Below are 19,228 nucleotides of genomic sequence, written 5' to 3'. Positions count from 1 at the left end.
TGTGATTATCCAATTCGCTGCTACCCGTTGTACAATTCGGTTATGCGACTCGCCGCGTGAGATCAGAGATCTTGAAATAAGGGCACCACGAACCTAGGTAGATGTGCATAGGTGACGCGAGAGTAACGTTCTTGCCAAGTAATAGGAACCAAAAACTCGGTAGCGTGCGACAACAAATGGCTGGGAAAGGGGCCCGTCAATACATTTCTGGTTTCCCCGAGACACCCGTGACAATTGAACTCCCTGTGACACATAAGTCATCTTGTGTGGCTGTGCTACCTTGCACTGACTCTCGAATGCGTCGTCATCACTTATTCTGGATGCATTCGGAACCCCCAAGCGTGGAGCTCCCATATATGATATCCGATGAGAGCCTAGTGTTCTTGTCCCGCGACACAGTCGAAAAGACGTATATAATGACCTCTTGCTATGCTAGTACTGTGAAGCGAATTATTCCTCACTCGACAACAAGCCACCCCTACCGTTTCAAAACTGCACTCCAGTCAATCTGTTCCGAGCCACGCTGCATCCTCCTTAGACTTTACTCCACTCAAGAAGATCCGTCATGTCTTCAGTTGGTAAGAGACTAGTCACTGGAAACGGTGTCTTCGATGTCACCGATAGTGGCAGCCCAGTTCAAATCCACACTGATGAGGGGTCTCCTTGGCCAAAGGTCTCGGATGAATTTGACGCGAAGATGATGGAGTTCATCACGCAGCCTTTCGATTACAAGGCCGACAATGTGAAGATGAGTCGCATTCAGGACAACGGCGACGTGTCTGCCGTTCCCGCAGCCTCTAGAAACCTTGTGGCCTTCTCAGACCTACGGGACATGACTGGCCGCCCCGTCGTCTGGAAGAAACGATACTACATCAAGGCAGCCAACACTGCCGACAGCAACCGCAAGCTCGACCACGAGAACAACAAGAAGAAGGTCGTCTTCAATCCCAAGTGGCACAACGGCCTGCACCTCCACTTCGACAACACCATGCTCGACAAAGGCAAGCCTTCCAGCATCGTGTTCGGCATCCGCTACCCCGGCGGAACGGACTGGCGGGGCTCGGACTGGCTGGCTGGCGACAAGTCCAACAACGACGTGATTCTCGGCAAGAACCAGCTCTCCTCGATGTGGATGTTTGAGAGTGCCGGCATCGACAGCCAGGGCCACCAGCACTACCGCATCTTCACGGCGATCCATGGAATTGAAGACGTCGGGGGCTTCTTGAAGCCAACCCACACCATCGCCCAGGCTGGCTATGATAAGGATTGGGAGTGGAGAACCTACGAGGAGGGTTATACGGCTAAGAACGGGTTCTTCACAGTCAAGTTCGAGCGGTTTGATTACAACGAATGATTGCAATCCCAGCTGCCCGGGATTGAAGACGCAGCGATGGGTGGTCAGGTGGTCTACAGGGTTTCCAATTGGAAGCAAACAAGCAACGCGCATTCGTTACCAGGCTCAGAATGAAGAAGTCCCAGGCAGGCCAAGTCATGTCTGCTAGACGTACTGTTGTCGTTCTTTCTTTTTCTCCTCGGTTCAATGTCAAAGCCTGAGCCCAACAGAAACGAACCCGCGTACCGTTGTTGTGTTGCGTGTTTTTGGCAAAGTAGTTAACAATCTTTTCGTACTCATGGAGTTCGTCCATCATTTCGAGTTCATGTAGGAGAGTTCACTACCAGGCCCCTAGTACCCAGCCAGATGTCGAATGTACCGACTAACCCGTGTTTCGTAAAGTATCTCCTCGCTCATGAATGGGAATATGAGCGTAAGTAGCCTCACGTCGGCAGGAGGCTTCGCAGAACACCGCAAACAAGCCCCGAAGTTCGGGGTTCGCTGGGCAATGTCGACACTGCCCTGCTTCAAGTGGACTTTTCATTGCTTCTGCTCCAATGGGTCGGTGCAGGCTGAGTGCATGGCTTGGGGTCACTAAAAACGCTTGGCGTAAGCAGAGGGCTTGGCGAGATGTTCGATCACTATGTTGACACGTTCGAAATTTGAATGAGTGCTACGCGTGCCCTTGCCGCTTTTGATGAGTCAGTGCCTATTTAACTTGCATTGACCATATGTATGCTACCACATAGTTCATCTGGCTGACAGCCTGACGTGCAAATCCTGAGCCAATACATAACCACACCAGCAGGCTGTGAAAGCTGACACGGATGCTGAAAACCCTTCTCTTTGGGGGCCAAAGAAAACACGTGATGCACAGCCCCCGCCCGCATGCGTGAAGGGGTACAAGGCTCGGGAAGTTTATCCAAGAGGTAGGAGGCAGATACCGGCAATCAATCGTGACTTTCCATCCACGGGATTGGCAGTTCGTTGAAATGGCCGAGCTTGCGCTCCTTGGGCTTGTGGCCAACATCTTCCAGTTCGTCGAGACTGGAATCAAAATCGCATCCAGCGCCCGAGATGTGTATCAATGCGCGGAAAACTTCCAGACGCGAGAGATCAGGCTGCTTCTAGAAGACATCAAACAGACGGGCGAAGAGGTGGCCAAGTTACCCCACGGGGCGCTTTCGGACGATGAATTGGCCATCTGCAAGTACTCGGAGGAATGCAACTCGATAGCCGCCGAGCTGGACGTGCTGGCGGCCAAGCTCTCCAAGAAAGATGGAACAAAGTCACGGACGTTGGACAGCATGCGCATCGCCATCTACAACCATCGGAAGAGAAACGAGATACAGGAGCTGGTCACGCGCCTCAATCGGGTGGACGGCCGACTCCGCACGAAGCTGCAGAAGGTTCTGCGGCAGGAGGCAGGCACCGAGGACGACGAGACGTGGTCGCGCGTCATGGCGGCCGTCGAGCGCGTCGACGTCAAGGCCGGGATCCTGGATTTTACGCAGGGGCACGTGCTGGAGAAGGCCGCCCAGACTCTTAAGGCCCAGCTCCGGACCGAGGCACTGGTGGGTGACTTGGTGAAGATGTTCGCCGAGGAGATACGGACCAGGCAGTACTACCAGAGCCATATGGACACCTTGGTTTTCCAGGACATCAAGCAGCGATACTCGGACATCGATCTTGCTCATCAAGTCACTTTCAAATGGGCCTTTGATCGCAAACACACCGAGTTTGCGCATTGGCTTGAAAGTGGAAGCGGCTTCTTTTGGGTCCATGGACTGGCTGGAAGTGGCAAATCCACGTTAATGAAATATCTATATGAACACACGTCCACGAAGGCTTTGCTTAGAGAGTGGGCGAAAGGGAGAAAGTTGGTGACAGCGAGCTTTTTCTTTTGGGCCCTCGGCACACGAATGCAAAAGTCACAGTTAGGTCTTTTGCAGAGTCTGCTATTTCAGTTGGTCCGCGCCGACACATCGCTGGCAACTGCACTTTTCTCCAGCCGGTCACGCAATGAGCCCTGGACGGTGGCAGAACTGCGAGAGGCGTTCAAAACAGCTTCCACTCTTGCAGGAGACCATACGAAATACTGCTTCTTCATTGACGGCCTGGATGAGTACGAAGGACATGAAACCGATATAATTTCCACGATATCTGACCTTCTGCACTCTTCCAACATCAAGATTTGCCTATCGAGCCGGCCGTGGAACCGCTTTCGAGAAGCGTATGCAAAATGTCCTGGACTTACCCTCGAGTACCTTACCAAAACAGACATCCTTGAGTACACCAAGTTCGAGCTCCTATCGAACAACTCGTTTCAGCGCACTATGGAAATGGATCCCAGATGCAATTACATCATCACTCAGATATCAGACCAGGCGCGAGGAGTCTTCCTCTGGGTCTTCCTGGTTATTCGAAACCTCTTGAGGGATATAACATCCCAAGAGCCCTTCGACCACTTGCAGCGAAGGGTGAACGAGCTACCACGTACGCTAGAGGACTATTTCCAAAGGATCTTTGACAGGATCGACGCTATATACCGACAACAAACCGCCAGACTATTCCTAGTGGCCCTTCACCTCGAAGAGCGCAACGAGGACCCTTTACCCCTCATGGCGTACACCTGCCTCGAAGTTGAAGTTCAGCACCCGACCTATGCCGCCAGACAGCGCCTGCTGGCGCGGGATCCCAAGTGGCTCGAGTGCTTGCCCGAGAACGTAGCCGAGTACCAGCGGACCGCGATGACGCGGCTCGACGACAGGTGCAAGGACCTTCTACAACCGCGGCGAAACGAGTCCTTTCACCCGGCTTCGCTTCATCATTTTCATATCAGCTTACTTCATCGGACTGTACGCGATTTCTTTCGGGACAACTATTACGGAACTCTGGTAGAGAAGGCCGGTGAGGGCTTCTCGCCCGAGGGATCCATAGCGAACTGTTTCCTCTGGCTTTTCAAAACGTTTCCCATCACCCTTTTCTTTTACCCCTCATTGAAGGAAAGGGAGGGCCTATCAGATGAGGTGAGAGTACAGGTGCACAAATCACGACAGCAGAATGATTACAAGATGAGCCACGCCCTGTATCAGTTCTGGTCACACGTGATGAAAAACGAGTCGTCCATCGACGACCAGACCATCGAAAGCTTTTTCGAGACCATGGTAACCTACTGCGACCAGGACTGGCCATTGTTAATCGTCCCCCTCGGCCTCACAGGCTATTTCACTAACTACCCTCCCGAAATCCTCCTGATTCCCTGGGCATCCTACTTAAATCTGGAGAGCTACCTGCGCCGCAACTGGATATCAGACCCAGGACGGGCAAAAGACCAGTTGGACTACGGGACGCTCGCGCTCCGACTCGCCCTCGAGCCGCGCGGCATCCTGGCCCTGCCCCGCTCCGCCGGGAACGCCACGACGCCGCTGCAGCTCGCCAAGGAGCACCACGGCTCCTTCAACCAAGCCAGCGGCAGCGCGCTGTCGCCGGCGCCGATCCGGCCCTCGGCGGTGCGGACGCTGCTGGCGCTGGGCTGCGACGCGACGGACCGCAAGCTGGGCCTCGCCTTCCTCGAGCGGTTCCGGCAGGCACGCCGCTGGGACGCCAAGACGGTCCTGGAGCTGGCCCAGGCCGCGGGCAGCGGCGAGCGCGCCTACCTGTCGAACCGCAACGTGTTCGAGGTCACGCGCGCCCTGTTCGAGCACGGGTTCAGCATCCCGCTCGCGCCGCACGCCGAGTCCGTCCTCTGCAAGGCCAACTTCGGGGTCCTGTTTCGGCCCTACTTTGGCGCTGAGGGCATCGCTGAGCTCGCCGGGATCCGCCGCCGGCTCCAGGAAGAGCTTAGCTTGACGAGGCGGCTGACGCGGGCGTTTTGGGCGGCGGGCAGCTGACGATCGCCGTTTCTTGGTTTATAATTTGCTTGAGAAGAGATACCCATAGCACACTCAATAGAAGCCTTATAATTATTTCTTTATGACTAGAAACCTATTGGAAGCTCGATGGGTAAATACTAGTGATAGAACTACCTATATGTAGTCGAAAAAGCGATGTTGCACATCCTGATCCTAAACCTTTTCCTTAGTTGACAGGGCACTTGCGAATTTCTGATGTGTGAATGTGAAAACAAGTGTTCTAAAGTAAACTAGTATACAATTCCATGTGTTCTTAGTTCCAAATTGCCCCCGTCGTTCCAAAACGCAACGTTCGATGCTGATAAGCTCACCCTTACAGCTTCTCGAGATAGAGAATACACAACTTACTAATAGTTCCCCATATTTCTCTGGCGCTGGTACGTCGGAATAATCCCATGGGTTGGACTAATCACCTCATACGATGCGTAGGGCGTCGAAGTATAATATCCAACGCCTTGATTGTGAAACCTGCCCTGGCCTACCAAACGTCCTTCGCTGTCCTGGCTATAGTTGGCCCAACCGTTGGCGCTGAAGATTCTGTTGCCATTTCCGCCACCGTAACACCTTTTGCAGGCAGCACAGTCAGTGCAACACTTCTGGCAGTCGCCGCAGTCCACACAACACTCTCTTTCTGGAAAGAGCTTTGGCGAGTAACAGAAGACCAGCTTCCTCACGAGGCGGGACAGTTTATCCGAGAGAGTGAACACGGTAGCGCCGAGGGCAATCAGCGGTGCCATCTGCCCGATCGTGTTGATGTTGTTCTCGATGTTCTGCCCCGGAGCTTCGCGATGGAGCCACTGGGAGCGGTCAATCCAATCGCGGAGAGTCAGGACGGAGATTAAGTTTCTGGTGCAAACGGCCATACAGAACGCCCAAGCGCTCAACTTGAAAAATGTGATGTCGCTTGGGTTCCGAAGCATATTCCAATGCCCACAGATCGGCCCAAGCAGGCAGGCAATCATGTTCCAGACAACAGGGAATGCCAAGATACACCACAGGACCGTCAACCCACAGACAAAGATTGGAAAGCTCGAGTCTCTTCCGTGTTTGATGTTAACGAGATTCTGCTGCTCCAGCGTGAGATTTCGAAAGGGTTGCATAGTGTTGTCCAGATGGCAATAGGCTGGAAGAACGAGCACGCTGTCTCTCTGTTCCCTTTTGGGTAAGAGTCCGAAAACCGTCGTGTCGATGTTGTCATTTATCAAGCTCATCCACAAGAAGAAAAGGCTCCAGATGCAATATCCCAGGATCCCGAGGCGGGCCAATGTTGTAAGCCTGTGAGTATAGTAGCCCTTGGTTATGAAGCCGGCGAGTGTCGCGGTCGCTATCCCCGTCAAGGCCATCCGTATGGCGATGAGGCAGTGGTATGTCGAGATATCGCACTTGGCTGCGGCATGCCATGCGACACCGAAGGCCAAGATCAGAAACAGTTGCGCGTCCGTAATTGCAAGGATCAAGCCGTCGGCCCAGTTATGGCACTCCTTGCGCAATTTGCTGATCGCCTCAGGGTGACTGCTATAGTAATTTCGTCTGTGTTAGTTTCGCAGTGCTGCTCCTGCGATGTTGTCCCACCAATGTCGAATAATTGGGACTCAACGTACATCCTTCTGTTGACGAAACATCTTTGAATGGAAAACAGAATGGCGAACAGTATGCCAAAGGAAATGACGAGAGCGCTGGGGAGAAAGAAAGAAACAATGATCTTTTTCAATTGCAAATTAGCTGAAAGACTTATAAGTAGAAAGTTGCTAGCATGTACTCACACCTTTGCCGGCGATGTCAGGGTCACCACGCAGCAGCGTGCAGTCCTTCCCGGTACCGTTGATATCATAACTACCACAACCGAGCTGGCCAAAATGCACGTGCTCCTGGGAAAAAGTGATATTGCACCGCAATGTGCTGTTGGCTACCTGCTCTGCTTCCGGGATCTTGGAATCTAGTTTGCTGCATTGTTTCACTATGGACGATGATAATTGGCCCATATCGATGCGATTTCAGAGGATAATAGCGAGGTTAAGATAGCTGGTGAAGATGTGGATGGCCGGGGGTTGAGTCGATACAAAGCTGGTTAAATTGAAGATGTCCGGCCTTATATATATAGACGACATCCTCAGAGACTCTGTTCGAGTTACATTCTTGCCTATACTGATAGACATGACCTAACTTTGTAACTATTTTTAGTTGCGTTCTTTGCATTACGGCTGGACGTAGGAAAATGCTGAACATTCTAGACTAATTAGGGGCCTTGCATTAGTTCTTCCCCTTTATTCAAAGGGGTCAATTATTCAGAGGGAAAATAAGCAAATTTGTGTAGGCTCGAAATTCATTTCATTGGGAGGGCTTACCCAGCTGAAAACCTACATACATGTAGGCTACCTTGGCGAGATTCGAAGCCGAGTGCTGATTCGCTGGGCGCGAGAGCTTCACTCACCACGAATGGCGCCACAGTGAGGAGCGCATCAGGCTCCGAGGTTCCATGCCATGACTTGCCTGCCTGCTCACCAATGTATCGAGTATCTCTGCCATCTGCGAGCCTTGGTAAAGTGCTGTATAGCTCATGCCAGTGGAAATCTTTTTAATTCTAACTCTACTCACTCCATGCCTATCTCGCACCCCAACAATACAATACACTGTCTCAGATGTGCAACCGTCCAACAAACCTCAATATTACTCGCGGGCACCTCATAGTCGCTGTAGTGTAGGGTGAGATCTTTCACGGAACGATGCAGAAGAAAACGGATCAGCAAGGAGAAGCAGGCTCGGTAAGCGCCAGCCCTCTGATCTTTTCAGCCACCGAGTGGCGGCGCGGCTATGTGTTTTGGCTGTCTAGACCTACATCCATCGACTGCTGCGATTGACGCCATAAGAGGTCGGCAACTGAAACAATCGGTCAGACAAAATCTCGTTAATCCTTGCTTTCAACCTTATCAGCCGCCGTGTACGATCCTTGCAGGCGATGGGCAGTACGCGGTATGTTACAGCTCGACGCCCTAGCACACCCTCACCAGGGATTGTCTCACCATGGAGTGGACTAGTACTTGCCGTGGGCTAGTTCACAGTTGCCGCGGGCTAATTCTGCTTGCCGTGGCAAGTATTGGACGGCGGTTAGCCGCTTGCGACATGCAGCCCTTTCAAACAGGTTTTTTCTAGAGCGTATCATCAACAGATTAACACCAAGCCATGCCACCACTGGACGCCCTGGATGTATCCGATAGGCTTTCTGTACTCCTGCACCGCACTGGTCTGGCTTGGGTCAGTTCTGTTCTCGACAAGTTCTGATGTGGCTTGAAGGTCGTGGTTACTGGTCTCCGCGATCTAATGAACGACTAAACCGGATTGGCTTGTATATACAGATTTCCGTGTCCTTTCCTCCTCACCAGCCCCAAACGAAGCACACCTATCCTGAACAACCCTTAAACAAGCGCGTCTTACAGGTGGGCTATATTCCAGTAATACTACACAGAAGAACTAGAGCGAGACTCCGGCGATCAAGACATAGCAAGTTGCACCCCGACTTGCTGCTGTGGTGTTGAGGGAGCTGTAGTTGCCGAAGCCCTATCCGGATGTCTCTGGCATATGTCCTTAATTGTTCTGAGCAGCCCCGTTGTTGCCGCCCTGGGGAGCTGCACCCTGGCCGCCCTGGGCAGCGCCGTTGTTCTGGGCGAAACCCCCTCCCCTGGCCGATCTGCGGTGCCCCGCCGCCGTTCTGGGCGCCTCCGTTGTTGTTCTGCGCCGCACCTCCTCCCTGACCGTTCGGCGCCGCACCGCCAGCCTGGCCGTTCTGGGCAGCCCCGTTGTTGTTCTGGGCGGCCCCGCCCTGACCGAGCTGAGGAACACCCCCTGCCTGGCCACCCTGAATTACTCCGCCGTTGTTTTGGGCGCCCCCTCCCTGGCCCCCCTGAGCAGCTCCGCCCTGGACAGCTCCGCCGTTCTGGGCCGCGCCGCCCTGGCCGCCCGCCGCTGGGTTGGCACCGTTGTTGCCCTGGGTCACGCCCTTGTGGCTAGGTACGCGCCATGTCGATGTCAGTACTAACAAAAATTCGGTCAGAGATTGGGATGACTTACTGGCGAGGTTCAATGGCGATAGCCGAGGCGGCGACGGCAAGGGCGAGGACTTGGAAGAACTTCATTTTGTTGATAGCGGGAGTAAGGATTGAAGTATGGAAGAAAGTGAACGTATATACAAAAAGATGTATGGACCAGCCAAGAAGGTAAAACTGTGTGATGAATGTGTAATGGGTGGAAGGACAATGGATATGGCGAATATGAAGTTTGGAGAATCAATGCTCATCAGTTTATATACCTAAGTCGAAGCCGAATCCAACCATCACAAATACAGCATGGTATTGCTGTCAAAAATCGCCCGGCTCATGTCTCGAGTGCATGATCGCATCAAGTCTTTTTATGCGGCTGTATCATCATTGAGGGTTCATTTGCCCACTCGCCGGTTATCCATCCCAGCCGCCATACGGCCCGTTCTCGAAACCTCTGAAAATTAGAAAAGTTGAATAGAAGCTATCAGTACGCTTAAACTGCTGAAACTGCGACGTCTCATGGTGAGCTCAAGCCTTTGACATTGACATTGGCATTGGCATGAGTATTTTGCCTGAATAGGGGGAATGGTCAGAGCCTGTGCTAAGCACGTCGCGAGACACAGGCGGGTTGCGGCGCGAGGAAATGCACCAAGCTCCCAGTGAGGTGGAAAGAGCCTAAATGAAAAAGAAGAGGCCCCAAGGCCCCCCGCGTCTCCTGTCTAGATGTCAGGTCATCACCCTAACTTGCTGCTCTTTGCTTACCGCTTCCCTTCAGTACACCAGCAGCTCATGCAATGCAACGTAGTGCTGATCACGACCTAGAAGAAGCCCGATGCGTTTTCGACGTCAATCTTTCTTTTATCCCGCCCAATTGTCGAGGTTGTGATCCCCCTTTACCGCAACCGCAGCCGAAATGGCCTTTTCCCCAACTTTGCTTGCCATTGCTAGTGAGGCCCGTCGCCCAAACCCCACTAAACTCACCACGCACCACGGGTGCTAATTCTCAATTCATTCCTGGTTCAGCAGACGATAACCCTGTCAACGATGGATGTTATCAGCACCAGCCCATGTGTGAAAAACGTGGCAACCAGTCGAAATGGCAGATGCAAATCCCGTGGTAAGATGATGACTTGCCAGTGTCATAAGTGCATACGAGCGAGCAGTGCTTCTTGCGGACTTCGGTGTTAAGCAATTGCCGCGGACCTCAACCGCCAAGGTATTGCGGTCTGTCTTACCCAACCACCAGCTCTTTGGAGGGCACCAAACCTTTAAGCGTGCGCATGCATAGCCATACTATCGCACGGCGTCTTCTTGACAATTCATACCAAAATTGGTAGACGTTGCGAGTGTCCAGGCTGCTGGGAAGCTTTCGTGCACCTGGTTATTTCCCACTTTCATACTGTCGTCGCAGAGCAAGCCCACCGCTGCTGTCCAAAATGGTGAGCTCGAAAACAAGGAACCAGTCAATTAATCGGTGAACTTCCAAACGGTATGCCCGACTTACGGCGATAGCGAATTTGCCGATGCGATGGGGCGACTTGTCGGGCTGTCAGCACCGTGGCGCAATTGAGCCTGTCGAGATAGTTGGAGCTAACACCGAGCCAATAAGCCAGGACAGGTGGCCAGAATATTCTCAAGTTGCCCAGCATATGGTATCCAATATTACTCGAGGTGAAGTGGGCAATAGATGGAGAGTATGCCAAGGTGCTCTATCTTTCTGTGACAAGAAAATACATAAGAGCCGCTCAGCTTACTGTAAGTCGTGATCTCTCTGGAGTATCAGTATTCCTGCCAGGCGGCCGAGTTCCAGGATGTTTACTTTTAGAATTTTAGAATTCAGAATTTCAGCTCGACAGGGAAATTTGCCCAAGTTATTAGACAAGGAAAGAATGTCGCTGCCTACGATGCAAAAAGTACGATCCATCTGCTAGCTATCTCGGTTTAATCAGCCGGATTCCAGGGGTGGAACTGTGCTGTGGAGCGGGGCAGCTTTAGTGCCTCAGTGCTTCAGTGCTTTGGCCATCCATCGGAATCAAAATGAGTGAGCATCAAGGCATCACAACAAGAAGACCAACACCGCCAAAGCCTGAATGGCTAGAATTAAGGTTATTTTTCTCATTATCATCATCATGATCAGCATCAGCATCAGCACCATCTATTTTAGAGTTATGTCGGTGCCTGCGTTGTCGTGGTTCCAGCCATGTGGTAAGGTCTAGTAATCCTCATACAAGTTGATCCTTCCAAGAATCGAAGAAGAGAGCAAGAGCCAATTGCGCCACAGGCCAATGGCAGGCACCGACTTTCCGTCTCAGCTTCATGCAAGGTCGTACTTTTGATTTCCATTGGCCCTTCCAATTGGCCCCCAAGACACCCCAGCGCACCCCAGTGCTCCGTCCCGACCACAGCGCAATTAGCTAATTCACCTGCTGCCAAGCTGCCAAGCTGCCAATTTGCAAGGCTGCCGAGCCCGCCGGATTGCGGCGAGAAAATAGAATTGGTTCGACCGACATGAACAGGGTGCAAGGGTCGTTGCCATCGCTGACTGCATGCATACAATGGATGGTACCGGCATGCATGACGGTTTGCGCCTGGCCTATCAACCGGCAACCCATTTCGACCCGGGCCAATTGGCGACAAACGATGACATGGTTTCTGCGAATGGGCTCATCGAGGCTTGGACGGACACTTTGAAGAACGTTGCCCTCGCACTCGCTCTCACTGTACTCGCCACACACATGCTACGGAGTTGACACCGACCCATGCTCCTGGCCCCGACTGATCAATAAACAAACACACTTACCAGCTCGCCAGTCGCAATAACGGAAGTTCCCTTCTGCATCCCCTACTAGACGGCCAACTAGTCGAAAGTACGATGCAGGAAAGCGGAATAGTCCAACCCGATTTCGATAAGTCAGCCGTTTCCGGTATTTGCTTGTGTCTCCGCAACGGTGCACATGGCAGCTACTGCAGCAGCGACATACAATGCGACCCTCCCTCAGCGTAAAATCTACCAATCAGCTCCCGACGGCGCAGCAGCCAAAACCCCCATCAGCCTTATGCCAAGCAGCAACGCCAAGCCTCTGCTATGTCATGCTATCAAGACTTTACAGAATTGAGTCCGCTCACCCCCGCCGCCAATCTAGGGGTTTGGCTCTGCTCTGTCTAGTCGGGATCTAGTATATTAACTTTATCTCTCTACCTGGAGGGATTCGAGACTGAAACCACTTGACCGGGTTCTTCCTTCCATAATTATGACATAACCCGTGCTTCTCTGTATACTATTGCTACTTACTACTATTCCCCCTTTGACAATCTCCACCGACGAGCACGACACTACCTAAACGGTTCTCATCTTCCCCCTTTCGACTAATACATACGCATCGTCTCTAGCCACGGCTTACATCACACGCTGGTGCGTGAGACGAAACACACGACCCATTCAAGGCCACGAGATTGTTCAAATCCGGAGCGAAGGATCAGTAGTGGCCCGTTCTTGGTAGGAGCCGTCGGAAGGCAGAAGTTTTTCTTTCAGCTTCGTATAGTACCTACAGCCCTACTCGGCTGAGGGAACCACCCCGACGGGTATTATATAATACGTCCATCCTAGCGAGGGAACACAAACCCCTCCAGCTTCGACACAATGGCATCCCCTCAGATATCGTCACCGTCTGCATGGACACCCGCCAGCGACCCTTGGAGCAGCCAGCAAGCCGGTAACAGCAACGACGACCACCTCTCCCCCTTCGCCTCGCCCTTCCTGGGTCTGTCCGACTTCGACAACATGTCGGACCACGCCTCATCCACGTCGTCAACGTCGCACGTGCTGCGCGTCGCCATTATCGGGGGCGGCCTCGGCGCCGCCGCCCTCCTGCGCGGCCTCCTGCGCTACCCCCACATCGCCGCGGAGCTCTACGACGCCCGCCCCCAGTTCCGCGACGAGGGCCCCGCCCTCGACCTCAGCGAGGCCCATCAGGAGGTCCTGCGCGCCATCGATCCGGGCCTGGACGCCTGTCTCGACCGCGCCGGCGCCGTCTACAGCTCCGTGGCGCTCTGCGTCGGCACCGCTACCACCCCGCACCGCGCCGTCGACGTCTCAGGCTTGCCCATCCCGGGCCGTCGCACCGTGGGCCGCCAAGCCCTGCTGGACGAGATGCTCGTCGACGTGCCGCCGTACCAGCTGCACACCAACACGCCCATCGTGGCCGTCAGCGCAGCGGCTGAGACGGACGTCGGCGGCGGCGCGGCGTACCTCGAGTTCGTGGACGGGACGCGGCGGCGCTACGACGTTGTCATAGGCGCCGACGGGACGCACAGCCTGGCGCGCGCCTACGCGATATCCGGCCAAGGGTCCGGGGCCACAGGACCGGATGAAGACCCAGCGCACAAGCCCGTGCCCGCGGGCAGCTGGACCATCCCCCTCGAGGTGCCGCTCGCGCGCGCCCAGCAGGCCATGGGCGGCGCCGCCTACCTCGACCCGCAGAACCCGTGCCGCGCGGGCTGGATCGGCGACGGCATCTTCATGCAGCACGACTTCGTCAACCACGGCCGCGACGTCCAGATCTCGCTGTCGGCGATGTTACCACCGCCCTCTTCCACAAACGGCCGCACTGGCTCTTCTCATCCGAGCGCCGCGGCGGGGCCGAGCTGGGCGAAGCTGTTCACAACCGAGGAGTTCGAGGCCACGTTTGCGCAGAACCGGTCCCCTGCTTGTCGAGGGATGGTCAAGGTACGTAATCATAACCCCTCCCGAACTCGTCACATGAATAGACCAGAGTGCTTACCAAAACGCAGCTCGTCCAAAGCGTCTACACGATCCAGATCGCCGGCATCGTCCAGATGCAGCCCGTGGCGACCCCACGGTACCACCGCGGCCGCGTCGGCGTGCTGGGCGGGGCTGCGCACGCCGCGGGCCCATACGACGGGGCGGCGGCGGGGCTGGCGCTGGAGCAGGCGCTGGTGCTGGGGACGCTGCTGGGCCACTCGGCGTCGTCGGGCGTGGGGCTGCGGGGGTTCACGCCGGGCGGGCGCGACGTCGAGGCCTCGCTGCCGTACTACGCGCTGCAGGCGTACGACGCCGTGTGCCGGCCGCGCGCCGACCTCGTCGTGCGCGCCGCCGCCGACGTCGCCGACACGCTGCTCGGGCGCGGCGGCGGCGGGCTGGACCCCGCGGGCATCGCGGAGCGGCTGCGGCACAGGTGGCCCGCGGTGCATCAGCTGCACGTGGCGGGGTTGCAGAATGCGGCGCTGGATACCATGGAGCGGTTCATTGCCGAGGACTCGAAATGGTGAAAAGTGAGGTTGGGTGGGCCATACAGTGAGGGGGCCGGGTCGATCCCCTGAGCCCCTTGGCACACTGCCAAAAAGGCCTTTCCCCTTCGGGATCTTGGAACTTTCTTATGGGATAAATCTCTTTTTGGCTTCCATAATCCTTACATAGCCTGCGAGGAGCATAGTTCTGGCGTTTTGGATGGATTGGCTTGAGTTAGTCAGACCCATAGATTTGTTATTGAATATGTAGTGTTATTCACATATTCGTTCTCAACCGTGCCGTATCTAACGCTCTGTAAAATCAGAAGTTAACCCGGAAGTCGGTTGCTGGTGTGCAGATCGAATCCTTCCGATGCGGCACAGCCGATGCCCCCCCGTGACTGAGTCATGATACTGCGTATTGACCCGCGCCACCGGTATCCAATCAGCATTAACTTGGTCTCTCCGGAACTAGGGGGGCTAATTAGTCCTCGAAAAGAACCACTGCCAGACAAGTGCGGCACAAGAGCGGTCGGATAATTATACAAGTTCTTCGGTGCGGTCATTTTATGAAACGATGCCCTGACCCGTGATCAATATTTAGCAAGCGAAATAAAGTTTGGGGTGAAGAGGGAATCCGAAGCTCGTAGGTTCACGATGACTTCACGATGCATCTGATATGACGTTTCGGGGGAGGGGTATATAAAGTCAACCGCAACCCCCCTCACGATTGAGGAGATTACTTCAACACCCTCAACCAAAGTCGACAGCAAAGGGAAACCCATTAAAATACTGCCAGCAATTTATTCAACCAAACTCATCATCTAGCTTTATTCTGCTCCGATACCAAACACCATGGCCTCTCGACTCTTCGCCCTGAGGTCTTTGAGCAGTGCCGTCCGAGCGCCAAGGCCAACAGGTAAATAAATACAATTTGGTATACCAGCATAACACAATGACCCAACGTCATCCCTTTTCCATGGCCCTTGCGATCACATCAGAGATGGATCAATCCAGCAGTATCTAGTAAGTCGACAATTTGACTGACTGGCCCCTTTTCCTTCTTCCTCGGTACAGCCGCCACCCTGAGCCAAGTGTGCCGCTACAGCACCGAGCACCACCACTACACGGGGGACACGGGCGAGCACCACGCCCACCAGGACGGCATGCCCAAGTCGCGCAACTTCGCGGCCGAGATCGGGGACAAGCTGTCGCCCAAGATGAAGCAGCAGCAGTACGAGTCGTCGACCGGGTCGTCGTCCCACGATGCCCACGACAAGTCGGGGAAGCAGTGGGATCCCCTCGAGCGCGAGCTGCAGGATAACGAGTGGGATCAGATTGGGAACTTGTGACGTGGAGGGTGGCAGAGATGTCAAGAAAGAGCAAACGGCAAAATGAAAGGGTTCACAAAACAGATGAAGGAAACGTGGGGGTTCAGAGGGGAAGGTAATGAATGATGGAAGGCAAATTATCAGACTGTATAAGCAGGCACTAATGTGACTACCAAATTGTATAAATGTACTCTATCATCAAGACCTCTCCGCCGAGAAACAGAGCGTCTGTTTTTCGGTCAGGCCTGACTCTTCGGTGAAAGGTGGGTCCGCAATCGGGGTTGGGACTGTCGTCTTTGCTGACCAAGTTCGGCAGGAACATTGAATTTTGAGCAAAGCCGTCTCTGCGCCGTTGGTCATTTCGGAAAATCTCATTTTCTTTCATAATTTACGTCACGCCGAAACTGAGCCCAAGAATCCTTTGCCGAAACCAAGGCAACTGTGGGATTGACAACTACGGCGAGCCCGTTTAGGCACGCCGAAGCACGGCCTGCTGAAAGTCCTGAGGACCACCAACTTGCATCCCCCTTCTACGGCAGCCTTTCAATCAAACGGCGAGGTGAGTCAACGGCAAATGAAGAGTAAGCTTGGGGTCTTCTATAAGTAATCACCCAGTCACTCCCCTCAGACAGAAATGCCCTGTTCAATCCGTGCGCTCCTGCATTCACAGGAACCCATCCATTCACATACACCGGCCTCACTCACTCTAAATATTCTGAACATTTCCCTGTCATTTTTTTCCATTTCTTTCTTTCCTTCTTTCACTTTTCTGTCCGCCGTTTCTCTTTTTACAGACCACACACTCATTCTTTAACAGAGGCAACTCATCACATCAGACAACGCACGCAAGATGGCCGAGACCTCATCCATCACACCACGTGCGACGCAGCTGCGCCGGCGACTGCTGCTCGATATTGACGAGTTGACCCGAAAGCCATACCCTAACATTCAAGCCCACGCCGGTGACGATCTGGACCAGCTATGTCTCGTCCTGACCCCGCCCGGATGGCCGCAAATGCATCTGCAAGTGACCCAGCTCCAGGATTTTCCCATGCGGCCGCCGCGCATCCAGATGGACACTAGCGTGAATCACCCCAATGTATTCAGTAACTATATATGCGCCACCATTCTCAACGACGACCGTTACTTCACCCCAGCCTACACTCTCAAGGGCATCGCCATCCAGCTGCTCAGCTTCTTTGGGAGTGACAGCATCGAGCAGGCGCACGGGGGCGGCGTCGTCGACCTTGAAAGGTTTCGGCGGAATCAACAGAGCAACTCATACGAAGAGCCGTTCGCAGCCTGTGAGCGATGTGGCTTCGCGATCGAGGGTATCCCGACAAGCAAATATGGAGCTAGCAGATACCGTGACGCCGCTGAAGTGATGCAGGTTCGCCAAGATGTTGCGCCTTCCGCCCTTGCAGTGGCTACACCTAACAAATGGAGCCTGTTGGGGATGGAGAGGGAGAGGGCCATGGAGAGGGAGATTGCACCACCTGGAGAGAGCCGCCGTAGCCGGCGCCGTCGCCACCAAGCCCCCTCGTCCAATGGTACGGACACGGACACTACCGAAAACGGACGGCCTAGCGCCATTCAAACCCTCCCCAACGAGCTCCTGCTCCAGGTGCTCGAAGCCCTCGACGACTTCGAGGACCTGACCAGCCTCGCCCGGGCCTGGCCGCGCGTCAGCGCCCTCATCACCGAACACGACGTGATCCGCCAGCGCGAGCTGCAGTGCTTCGTGACCAAGAAGACGTACCGCGACGAGGGCGTCAAGCTGGGCGTGGGCGTCTCCACCAGCGACCGCGGCGAGCTGGCCTCCGAATTTGAGCTGCTGTCCCAGCAGGCCTTCGCCCTTCCCGTGCGCATGTCGGTGCAGAACATCCCCTTCACGCGCTGGCTGCCGCTGCCGCTGTCGCGGCGCCACTGGGTCGCGGTCCGGTCCAACGCGCAGGTGTCGCTGTCGCTGCTCCAGGGATACGTCAAGCTCAACAACCCTACGCACGCCCAGGTCCTGTACTCCTTCATGAACGACATCGTCGTCAAGCTCAACCTGGTCGACGCCGAGAGCCCCAGCCAGAAGAAGCAAGCAAGCAGGTCGTATGGGCGCGACTATGGTCACATCCGATTCATGTCGCGAGACACAGCCCCCGCCAGCTCGCTCGAGCACGCGTCCGAGAAGGCCATCGAGTCCTACTTCCACCTGTTCCACCTGCTCGTGTGTCTCGCGACCGAGCACCCGGAGATCGTGCGTGAAGCCGACAGTCTCATCCGGGCCTTCCTCGCGGGCCGACGCGACAAGACGCACTGCCCCAACCTGGGCCACCTGCTCGTGGCGCTGCTGGTCAGCTCCGTCCCCGTCACCGACGAGCTGCGCCGCGCCATCATCACCGAAGTCATCACGCGCAACGTCGTCTGGCTGCTCAACCCGGCCGGCCGCCGCCACGGCCGCGGCAGCCACCAGAGCTTCCCCGAGCTCGCCTACCTCGAGCCCGACGCCGTCAGCGCCTACCGGCTCGACCGCACGTTCCAGGGCTCGCGGACGTCGTACCGGCTGCTGATGTTCTCGGAGCTGTTCCGGCGCACCGCGCGGCCCTCTGCCTCTTCGCCGACGTCCCTCGCCCAGGTCCGCGACGACCTCTTCCACCGCCACGGCGCCCCGCCTCCGGGCGCCGCCGCCCGTCTCGCGGCCGAGGTCCGCCGCCTGCACGCCGTCGACGACTTCCCTGCGTTCCTGCGCGAGATGGGCCTGTCGGCGAACCAGATCCCGACGCCCGCGCGCTTCACGGGCGTGCTGCGCGGCACCGTCGAGGCCAGCATGCGGCAGGGGTACTCGCGCTGGGCACTCGGGCAGGCCGACGCCCTCGCGCTGCGCATGGCCAAGGGCTGCGAGCCGGGCGTGGGGATCCGGCCCGAGCTCGCGGAGATGGTGGCGAACGCGCTGTATCTGCCGGAGATTCGGTTGCAGGGGGTTAGCTTCTTTCCGGAGAGTAATCGGGGGAGTGCTGCTGGACGCGGCGGCGGAAGTAGAGGGGTTGGTGCAGCGCAATCGACCACGGTTGCCTCGTCTTCTCCTACCACTACTACTACTCCTGCCTGGACTACCGACGCCGGCGCTGGCAGGGGCAGTAGCCACAATGTACGAGGCGGAATAAGTGTGCCTAATCGCTTCAGCCGGCAAGCTCGACGAGGAGGTATGTGATTAGAAGGGGAGGCAGTTACGCTGCTGGTTCCGACTCCTACTGAAGAGAGAGAGAGAAAACAATGAGTACTCATTAGTCCCGGAAGTGGACGAAGGTACGAAGTAACGAGTTAACGAGAGAGCATCGCGGAACACACTGCTGATCTGGATGGATAAACCTGATGCAT

The 19,228-nt window shown here is 55.3% G+C and overlaps 6 protein-coding genes across 6 annotated transcripts; 4 read left to right on the top strand and 2 right to left on the bottom strand.

The window, feature by feature from the left end:
• Window positions 1-586: 586 nt before the first annotated feature.
• PG998_012084 (uncharacterized protein) lies at window positions 587-1,447 on the bottom strand (the record flags this gene model as incomplete). The annotated part of the gene is made up of 2 exons (XM_066878900.1): window positions 587-779; window positions 828-1,447. 2 exons carry the CDS (start codon window positions 1,445-1,447, stop codon window positions 587-589), a joined length of 813 nt encoding a protein of 270 aa, XP_066725284.1.
• An 878-nt stretch (window positions 1,448-2,325) lies between these two features.
• On the top strand, window positions 2,326-5,226 carry PG998_012083 (uncharacterized protein; the record flags this gene model as incomplete). Its single annotated transcript, XM_066878899.1, has 1 exon — window positions 2,326-5,226. The coding sequence occupies one exon, from the start codon at window positions 2,326-2,328 to the stop codon at window positions 5,224-5,226; it is 2,901 nt and encodes a 966-aa protein (XP_066725283.1).
• Window positions 5,227-5,594: 368 nt separating this feature from the next.
• Window positions 5,595-9,377, bottom strand: PG998_012082 (uncharacterized protein; the record flags this gene model as incomplete). The annotated part of the gene is made up of 6 exons (XM_066878898.1): window positions 5,595-6,777; window positions 6,849-6,949; window positions 7,011-7,175; window positions 7,613-7,781; window positions 8,877-9,248; window positions 9,313-9,377. 6 exons carry the CDS (start codon window positions 9,375-9,377, stop codon window positions 5,595-5,597), a joined length of 2,055 nt encoding a protein of 684 aa, XP_066725282.1.
• Window positions 9,378-12,921: 3,544 nt separating this feature from the next.
• PG998_012081 (uncharacterized protein) lies at window positions 12,922-14,570 on the top strand (the record flags this gene model as incomplete). Its single annotated transcript, XM_066878897.1, has 2 exons — window positions 12,922-14,007; window positions 14,073-14,570. The coding sequence occupies 2 exons, from the start codon at window positions 12,922-12,924 to the stop codon at window positions 14,568-14,570; spliced, it is 1,584 nt and encodes a 527-aa protein (XP_066725281.1).
• Window positions 14,571-15,483: 913 nt separating this feature from the next.
• Window positions 15,484-15,880, top strand: PG998_012080 (uncharacterized protein; the record flags this gene model as incomplete). Its single annotated transcript, XM_066878896.1, has 2 exons — window positions 15,484-15,554; window positions 15,637-15,880. 2 exons carry the CDS (start codon window positions 15,484-15,486, stop codon window positions 15,878-15,880), a joined length of 315 nt encoding a protein of 104 aa, XP_066725280.1.
• Window positions 15,881-16,709: 829 nt separating this feature from the next.
• On the top strand, window positions 16,710-19,061 carry PG998_012079 (uncharacterized protein; the record flags this gene model as incomplete). The annotated part of the gene is made up of 1 exon (XM_066878895.1): window positions 16,710-19,061. The coding sequence occupies one exon, from the start codon at window positions 16,710-16,712 to the stop codon at window positions 19,059-19,061; it is 2,352 nt and encodes a 783-aa protein (XP_066725279.1).
• Window positions 19,062-19,228: the final 167 nt, after the last annotated feature.

The sequence above is a fragment of the Apiospora kogelbergensis genome (assembly GCF_038363985.1).
Source record: "Apiospora kogelbergensis strain CBS 113332 chromosome Unknown utg000008l_segment0_segment0, whole genome shotgun sequence".
Lineage (NCBI taxonomy): Eukaryota > Fungi > Ascomycota > Sordariomycetes > Amphisphaeriales > Apiosporaceae > Apiospora > Apiospora kogelbergensis.
This window is presented reverse-complemented; position numbering and strand designations above follow the sequence as displayed.